This window comes from Lithobates pipiens, unplaced genomic scaffold (assembly GCF_037356315.1).
Source record: "Lithobates pipiens isolate NorthernLeopardFrog02 unplaced genomic scaffold, aLitPip1_a1.2 Scaffold_8, whole genome shotgun sequence".
NCBI classification, from domain to species: domain Eukaryota; kingdom Metazoa; phylum Chordata; class Amphibia; order Anura; family Ranidae; genus Lithobates; species Lithobates pipiens.
The window spans coordinates 3,303,889-3,313,888 of record NW_027507903.1 but is presented as its reverse complement, the minus strand read 5'-3'; the positions used below and the strand labels follow the sequence as shown (position 1 = coordinate 3,313,888).

Below are 10,000 nucleotides of genomic sequence, written 5' to 3'. Positions count from 1 at the left end.
ACCCAATATAGACTATGGCGTACAGGTACCCAATATAGACTATGGCGTACAGGTACCCAATATAGACTATGGCGTACAGGTACCCAATATAGACTATGGCGTACAGGGCCCCAATATAGACTATGGCGTACAGGGCCCCAATATAGACTATGGCGTACAGGGCCCCAATATAGACTATGGCGTACAGGGCCCCAATATAGACTATGGCGTACAGGGCCCCAATATAGACTATGGCGTACAGGGCCCCAATATAGACTATGGCGTACAGGGCCCCAATATAGACTATGGCGTACAGGGCCCCAATAGACACTATGGCATACAGGGCCCCAATAGACACTATGGCATACAGGGCCCCAATAGACACTATGGCATACAGGTACCCAATAGACACTATGGCATACAGGTACCCAATAGACACTATGGCATACAGGTACCCAATAGACACTATGGCATACAGGGCCCCAATAGACACTATGGCATACAGGTACCCAATAGACACTATGGCATACAGGTACCCATAAGTTCAACTGGGGTGGAGCCCCAGAGAAGCATGAGTGGGTGCAATCACTGGAACCATTCCCTTGTGGCCCTCTCTGTATTTACAATGCTTCAGTTTGTGAACAGGAACCTGAATGCCCAAAAAATTAAAATGTTGCCTTCAGTTATACTTTAAAAACTGATTTGGATCCATCATTTCCACAAAAAAAAAAAAAAAAAAGACAACCCAGACCCCGGCAACCCAACACTTCATACCTGGTAAATGACATCTTGGAACAGTACAGGGAAGGTAAGTGCAGCATCTTCCAGTTCGTTTAAGCTGCAATGCACCAAAGTTTCGTCCTGCAATAAAAAAAAAAAAAAAAAAAATATATATATATATATATATATATATATATATATATATATATATATAAAAAACAAAAACACACACACACACACATTAGGTCATCCCCAAAAATCAAAAGCGAGAACTAAGACAGGATAGAGAGGAAAAAAAAAAAGTTACCAAGTCGAGGACAAGGGAGAACTCCGGGGTACTCCTGGTTTTAAGAGGCAGCGCTGGCTTCCTGTTAAGTTGTTCTTCAGTCAATGGTGGGACGTGTTTAATGAAATAGTATCTGTGTAAAGAAATCAGAAAATTGATGATAATCAACACATTCTTGGCAAGAACAATCTATAGACATGGTGAAGACGACTTGCTGAAGTTCAAACTGAGCATCAGGAGGGGGGAGAAAGGGGAATTAAGTGACGTTGAACGTGGCATGGGTTGTTGGTGACAGACGGGCTGCTCTGAGTATTTCTGGGATTTTCACACACAACCATCTCTCTGGGTTTACAGAGAATGGTAGGAAAAGAGAAAATATCCAGTGAGCGGCAGTTGTGTGGAGGAAAATGCCTTGTTGAGGTCAGAGGAAAATGGGCAGACAAGAAAGACAACAGTAGCTCAAATAACCTCTCGTTTACACCCAAGGTATGCAGTAGAGGTCGACCGATATATCGGCCGATATTTGCCGTTTTTTAAATAATCGGCATCGGCCGATTCTGCTGATAAAAAGCCGATTCTACAGCGGGACTTGGAAATGACTTCTGTAAGAAGTCAGTGTGAGTTGCTGAGTCGTCATAGCAACACTTTCCTCCTCTCTGGGCAGACTGCCAAGAAAAGAACTAAATGTTACAATGTTTACACTGAATGAATGAATGAAGTCATCTCTGTGTAGAAGTTCTCAGTTTAACCATTTAAATACTTTTCTGACACTTGTTGCTTACAAGTAAAAATCCTGTATTTTCTGCCAGAAAATCACTTAGACCCCCCAAAAATTATATATATTTTTTTTTTAGCAGAGATCCTAGGGAATAAAATAGCGGTTGTTGCAATATTTTATGTCACACGGCATTTGCACAGAGGTCTTTCAAATGCATTTTTTGGGGAAAAAAATACACTATTTAAAAAATAAAAATAAAATAAAAACAGTAAAGTTAGTCCATTTTTTTTTTTTTTTGTCCAAAAGTTTTGACTACCCGTTTTTATTTAATATATAGTTTTTTTTTTTTAATCTAAATCATACATACAAGTAAACTGATTGGAGGTTTGTTTTGTTTAATAAATGTTTAAGTGTAAGAAATTTTCTGTATCACTTATGAAGGCTTTCACAGTGGAGCGGGCAGGCGTTGATGGTAAAACGCAAGTTTTAGCGGCTCTTTACCATCATTTTAGCGGTGCTATTTGGCTGCTAGTGGGGCACATATAACCCAGCTAGCGGCCAAGGAAGACGTTAAATGCGCCCATGAAGCACCGCTGCCAAATCGCACTGCATGCGCTTCGGCAGTGGTGCCCATTCATATTAATGGGCAGGAGTGGCGGAGGAGCGGTATACACCACTCCAAACGTGCTGCTTGCAGGACTTTTTTTTTAAGATCCTGCCAGCGCATCGCCTCAGTGTGAAAGCGCTCTGTCTTTCACACAGACTGCAGGGGAGCCATTTTGCAGGCACTTTACAGGCGCTATTTTTAGCCCAAAAGCGCCTTTAAAAACGCCCCAGTGGAAAAGGTGTGTTAGATCAAGGGGGATTAAAAATAAATAAATAAAATAAAATCGGCCTAACATATCGGCCCAAAAAAAATCGGCATTATATATCGGCTATCGGCTACCATGATTTCTAAATATCGGCATCGGCCAGAGAAAAACCCATATCGGTCGACCTCTAGTATGCAGAATACCATCTCTGAACACACAACACATCCAACCTTGAAGATGGGCTACAGCAGCAGAAGACCACACCGGGTGCCACTCCTGTCAGCTAAGAACAGGAAACTGAGGCTACAATTGGCACAGGATCACCAAATATGGACAATAGCAGATCAGAAAAACGTTGCCGGGTCTGATGAGTCTGGATTTCAGCTGCGCCATTCAGATGGTGGGGTCAGAATTTGGAGTAAATCCAGGGGTTGTCAACCTCAGTGCTCGAGCAACCCCAACGGGCCATGTTTAGCAACTTTCTTTGGCTAAAAGAGCCCTTAACAATACCATATTATTGATATTGGATTTAAAGCAGCTGTACAAAGTAAAGGAAAACCTGAAAACATGGCCTGTTGGAGGTACTTGAGAACTGAGGTGGAGAACCACTGGTGTAAACATGAAAGCATGGATCCATCCTGCCTTGTATCACCGATTCAGGCTGGTGGTGGGGGTGTAATGGTGGGGGGGATGGGGTATCACCGATTCAGGCTGGTGGTGGGGGTGTAATGGTGCGGGGGATTGGGTATCACCGGTTCAGGCTGGTGGTGGGGGTGTAATGGTGTGGGGGATGGGGTATCACCGATTCAGGCTGGTGGTGGGGGTGTAATGGTGCGGGGGATTGGGTATCACCGGTTCAGGCTGGTGGTGGGGATGTAATGGTGTGGGGGATGGGGTATCACCGGTTCAGGCTGGTGGTGGGGATGTAATGGTGTGGGGGATGGGGTATCACCGGTTCAGGCTGGTGGTGGGGGTGTAATGGTGTGGGAGATGGGGTATCACCGGTTCAGGCTGGTGGTGGGGGTGTAATGGTGTGGGGGATGGGGTATCACCGGTTCAGGCTGGTGGTGGGGGTGTAATGGTGTGGGGGATGGGGTATCACCGGATCAGGCTGGTGGTGGGGGGTAATGGTGTGGGGGATGGGGTATCACCAGTTCAGGCTGGTGGTGGGGGGTAATGGTGTGGGGGATGGGTTATCACGGGTTCAGGCTGGTGGTGGGGGTGTAATGGTGTGGGTGATGGGGTATCACCAGTTCAGGCTGGTGGTGGGGGGTAATGGTGTGGGGGATGGGGTATCACCGGTTCAGGCTGGTGGTGGGGGGTAATGGTGTGGGGGATGGGTTATCACCAGTTCAGGCTGGTGGTGGGGGGTAATGGTGTGGGGGATGGGTTATCACGGGTTCAGGCTGGTGGTGGGGGTGTAATGGTGTGGGTGATGGGGTATCACCAGTTCAGGCTGGTGGTGGGGGGTAATGGTGTGGGGGATGGGTTATCACGGGTTCAGGCTGGTAGTGGGGGTGTAATGGTGTGGGGGATGGGTTATCACCGGTTCAGGCTGGCGGTGGGGGTGTAAAGGTGTGGGGGATGGGACATCACCGGTTCAGTCTGACGGTGGGGGGGTAATGGTGTGGGGGATGGGTTATCACGGGTTCAGGCTGGTGGTGGGGGTGTAATGGTGTGGGTGATGGGGTATCACCAGTTCAGGCTGGTAGTGGGGGTGTAATGGTGTGGGTGATGGGGTATCACCAGTTCAGGCTGGTAGTGGGGGTGTAATGGTGTGGGGGATGGGTTATCACCGGTTCAGGCTGGCGGTGGGGGTGTAAAGGTGTGGGGGATGGGACATCACCGGTTCAGTCTGACGGTGGGGGGGTAATGGTGTGGGGGATGGGTTATCACGGGTTCAGGCTGGTGGTGGGGGTGTAATGGTGTGGGTGATGGGGTATCACCAGTTCAGGCTGGTAGTGGGGGTGTAATGGTGTGGGTGATGGGGTATCACCAGTTCAGGCTGGTAGTGGGGGTGTAATGGTGTGGGGGATGGGTTATCACGGGTTCAGGCTGGTGGTGGGGGTGTAATGGTGTGGGTGATGGGGTATCACCAGTTCAGGCTGGTAGTGGGGGTGTAATGGTGTGGGGGATGGGTTATCACCGGTTCAGGCTGGCGGTGGGGGTGTAAAGGTGTGGGGGATGGGACATCATCGGTTCAGGCTGGTGGTGGGGGTGTAATGGGGTATCACCGGTTCAGGCTGGTTGTGGGGGTGTAATGGTGTGGGGCAGTGATGGCGAACCTTGGCACCCCAGATGTTTTGGAACTACAACTTCACTGTTTTTTTTTTTTAAATCTGTGTATTTTTTCCAAAAGAAATTGAGTTTGAAAGACCGCTGCGCAAATACCGTGTGACTTAAAATATTGCAACAACCGCTATTTTATTCCCTAGGATCTCTGCTAAAAAAATATATATATATATAAGTTTTGGGGGTTCTAAGTGAATTTCTAGCAGAAAATACAGGATTTTTATTTGTAAGCATCAAGTGTCAAAAAAGAATTAGTCTTTAAATGGTTAAACTGAGAACTCTACACACAGAGATGACTTCATTCATTCAGAAGTGTAAACATTGTATCTTTTTGATCTTTTCTTGGCAGACTGCCCAGAGAGGAGACAAGTCGCTTCACTCAAGTCTCCAGGCAACTTGCACTGACTTCTATTACTGAAGTCATTTGCAAGTCCCGCTGAATGTATCATCGGCCTTTTTTAACAGCACAATCGGCCGATGCCGATTACTTAAAAAACGCCAAATATCGGCCGATATATCGGTCAACCTCTACCTCACAATATATAAATACTGGACTGGTGACCTCATAAAATATAAATACTGGACTGGTGACCCCACAATATATAAATACCGGACTGGTGACCCCACAATATATAAATACCAGACTGGTGACCTCACAATATATAAATACCGGACTGGTGTGACCCCACAATATATAAATACCGGACTGGTGATCCCACAATAGGGAGAAAACTTTTCTGTGAAAGGGAATTTAATAAGACACATGGCCATTCACAAAAATTAGAGGAAAAAGAGGTTTTAACCTAAAACTACGTAGAGCAGGGGATATGCAATTAGCGGACCACCAGCTGTTGCAAAACTACAAGTCTCATCATACCTCTGCGTGTCATGCTTGTGGCTGTCAAGAGTCTTGCTATGCCTCATGGGACTTGTAGTTCTGCAACAGCTGGAGGTCCACTAAAATTGCATATCCCTGACGTAGAGGGTTCTTTACTGTAAGAGCGGCAAGGATGTGAAATTCCCTTCCACAGGCGGTGGTCTCAGCGGGAGGCATCGATCATTTCAAAAAACGATTTGATAATCACCTGAGCGACCGCAACATACAGGGATATACAATGTAATACTGACATATAATCACACACATAGGTTGGACTTGATGAATGTTTTTCAACCACCGTCTACTATGTAACTACAAGCCGACAGCCGCAAAGGCTTCCCAGTCACACAGCACTATGAAATATTTTATTTTCTATTTTACACTATTCTATTCCATTATTTTATATTCTATTCTTTTCTATTCAATTCTATTTTTTATTCTCTCCACTTACTATTCCTTTATTTTCTATTTTATTCTATTTTTTTATTTTCTATTCTACTTTGCTCTATTTTATTCTAGTCTTTTCAATTCTGTTCTGTTTTATTATATTCTTTTCTAAATTCAAATTTTGGAAAACTGCTATTTTTTTTAAATGTTATTCTATTCATTTTCTGATTTATTTTATTTTCTATTCCATTCTTATATTTTGTTTTATTCTATTCTTTTCGAAAATTCGAATTTCAGAAAACGGCTACCATTTTTTATTTTTTTTTAATCCATAAAACTGTCCCTTTTCCCAAAAAGTTTCATTTAAAACATATATATATATTCTAGAGATTCTGCCCCTCTCTATTATTTATATATATAGATGGAGAGACAGAGATCCTCTGTGTGAGTCTCTCTCATATATATATATACACACACACATTTATATATATATATATATATATATATATATATATATATATATAAGAGATGTATAGAGAGATTCTCTCCGTCTCATTTATATATAATGAGACGGAGAGAATCTCTATATATAGATAATATCTCTCTCTCTATATATATATATATATATATATAGAGAGAGATATATAGATATATATATATATATATATATATATATTATCTATATATAGAGATTCTCTCCGTCTCATTATATATAAATAATGAGACGGAGAGAATCTCTCTATACATCTCTTTTATATATATATATATATATATATATATATATATATAATGTTTGGGGGCTCCAAGTAATTTTCTAGCAAAAAAAATACAGATTTTAACTTGTAAACACCAAATGCCAAAATTGGGCTTGAAGGGGTTAAAACACACTTACACTGTCCTTTTAAAAGAACGATTTGAGAACAAACGAAATTACAAACTCAGGAATGAAAATACAAACATACGAAATTATGAACAAAAAACGTTTTCAGAGTTTGGTATGTTCATAAGTTTGTCCGTTCGGAAGTTCGTATTTTCGCGTGTTTGTTATTTTGGTTCTTTCAGCTATTCAGATTTTCAAATTGATCTGAATGGACGAATACTAACAAATTGTTACGAAAATCCATTCGTTACAAACCCGAGTCGCACGTCTATTCCTTATCCAGGTACTTAGGAGGCTGAGGCACTTAGCAATTCACAACAGTTCATGGAAGGAAAAAATAAAATAAAACTACTCACGGATCAAAGACCTCCCAATCCTCTTCATAGGCTGCTTCAGCATGAGCAGAAGAGTAGCCACTGTCTGGAGATACTGGAGCTAAAATAGAAAGAGATAAATCACTGAACCTCTCCTACCGAAGACTAAAGACTGGATTTTTAGATATCGTTACTGTTGACTTGAAGTGATTGTAAAAGAAGGAAGAAGAAAGAAAGAAGAAAGAAAGAAGGAGGAGGAAGAAAGAAGAAGAAAGAAGGAAGGAAGAGGAGGAAGAAGGAAGAGGAGGAAGAAGGAAGAGGAGGAAGAAGGAAGAGGAGGAAGAGGAAGAAAAAGAGAAGGAAGAGGAAGAGAAGGAAGAGGAAGAGAAGAAAGAGAAGGAAGAGGAAGAGAAGGAAGAGGAAGAGAAGGAAGAGGAAGAGAAGGAAGAGGAAGAGAAGGAAGAGGAAGGAAGAGGAAGAGAAGGAAGAGAAGGAAGAGGAGGAAGGAGGAGGAGGAAGAGGAAGCCGGGACATCCGCGAGTCGGGCCACGGGTCTCGCGCACTTGATTGCCACAGGGATATCCGCGATCGCCTCACGAGGAAGAACGGCATCTCCCCATAATGTAAACAAGCATCTCCCCGTTGTGCCTAGTGACAGTGATTGGGAGCAGATATCAGTGACATCACCCCCCCCAGTTAGAAACACGCCCCTAGGACACACTTAACCCCTACACTGCCCCCTAGCGGTTAGCCCCTTCACTGCCATTTACAAAAAATGTTTAGGCTTTAGAACCACTTTAAAAAAATATCCACATAGGGCCAAATATGGTTTTAAAAATCGCCAACCTGCTACATTTTGTTTGTTCAGGTCGAGTTTTAAAAATGATCAAAATAAACCCTCTAACATTTTCACACGGGCGATCTGATCAGATAAAGGATTGCTACGGTCAGCTTGGTGCCGGACACCACAGCGTACCTTCAGAGGTCTAATGGAGTCCTTGCCTAGAACAGGTCAGGGCTGGTTTGGCCTACTCAATATTAGGTAAGTGGTCATAAAGTTATGACTGATCTTTCTCATGCCTTCAAAAGGCTATGGTGGGGGCACACACTGGCACCGTATAGGAGACATCAGGTGGTTTTGGAACCATCCACAGCTGTGAGCTTGCCTTAAGCCACTGACTGCCAAGATGCCTGGATCATGTCCACGGCAGTCAATGGGTTTCAGGTTGTTCGCAAGTCAAACACACATCTTTGCCATGCCAAATTGCTTGCAAGCAAGTACCACTCACCTGTTAGCGTTGGGATGTCTCGCTCTGGAGTGTCCTCCCCTGACTCGAGCCAGCTGCTGGCTGTTGTTCGGACAGGCGTGCCCTGACTGGTGTAGGAGGCTCCATTAGTGGAGGTGGTGGTGCTGGTGCTGATTTCATCCACCTGCTCCATTTCCAGCTGTTTCACAATTTCCTCGGCTTCTACCGCTTGTCCTGGAGAGTCTGATCCCGACGTGCCTGCAAGCAAAAAGGAAAATCGGTTAGTTCTTACTTGTAATTCACTATCCAGGATGACAACTGGAGAGAAAGTCCATTCTACCTGAAACAGGAAACAAGCGCCCCAGGGGCAAATACAAATCTCAACAGGTGGCAGCCCTCAATATGTAGGATGGAATCTTCCTCCAGTTACCGTGTGTCCCCTTGTAAGCTTCTGCGGTTCTTAATCTTCCTAGAAATTGCCATATTGATTAATATCTGGAGGCTGGCCTAGTCCGAAAAAAAAGTGACTGGACCAAGCTCACAATGATTGAAATGAACAGCCATAAATACAGACCAAGTCAACTTTAGCAAAAAGATGAAACGCCTTTCCAGACTTTGAATATTTGACCCTGAGCCCCTGCTTCTCCTTTACCAGACCCACCGAGCCCCCTGCTTCTCCTTTACCAGACCCACCGAGCCCCCTGCTTCTCCTTTACCAGACCCACCGAGCCCCCCGCTTCTCCTTTACCAGACCCACCGAGCCCCCCGCTTCTCCTTTACCAGACCCACCGAGCCCCCCGCTTCTCCTTTACCAGACCCACCGAGCCCCCCGCTTCTCCTTTACCAGACCCACCGAGCCCCCCGCTTCTCCTTTACCAGACCCACCGAGCCCCCCGCTTCTCCTTTACCAGACCCACCGAGCCCCCCGCTTCTCCTTTACCAGACCCACCGAGCCCCCCGCTTCTCCTTTACCAGACCCACCCGCTTCTCCTTTACCAGACCCACCGAGCCCCCCGCTTCTCCTTTACCAGACCTACAGAGCCCCTGCCTCTGCTTTACCAGCCACACGGAGACCCCTGCTTCTCCTTTACCAGCCAAAAAAAGTAAAAAAATAAAATAAATGCGCCCCATCCCGCCGACCTCGCATGCAGAAACAAAGGTATACGTGAGCAGCGCCCGCTTATGAATACAGTGTTCAAACCACACGTGAGGTTTTGTCGCGATCGGTAGAGCGAGAGCAATAATTCTAGCCCTAGACCTCCTCTAACTCAAAACACGCAACCTGTAGAATTTTGTTAAACGTCGCCTATGGAGATTTTTAAGGGTAAAAGTTGCCATTCCACGAGCGTGGCATGTTGGGTATCAATTTACTCGTCGTAACATTATATTTCACAATATAAAAAAAAATTGGGCTAACTTTACTGTTTTCTTTTTTTAATTTAAAAAAGCATACTTTTCCCCCCCAAAAAAAGTGCGCTTGCAAGACCG

At 44.6% G+C, this 10,000-nt stretch overlaps 1 protein-coding gene across 1 annotated transcript in view; it reads right to left on the bottom strand.

The window, feature by feature from the left end:
* CTDSPL2 (CTD small phosphatase like 2) overlaps positions 1–10,000 on the bottom strand; it is a 27,421-nt gene that overhangs the window by 8,116 nt on the left and 9,305 nt on the right. Inside the window, 4 exon segments of the mRNA XM_077473886.1 lie at positions 754–840; positions 1,007–1,118; positions 7,308–7,386; positions 8,555–8,770. Of these exon segments, the coding sequence (XP_077330012.1) occupies positions 754–840; positions 1,007–1,118; positions 7,308–7,386; positions 8,555–8,770 (494 nt within the window).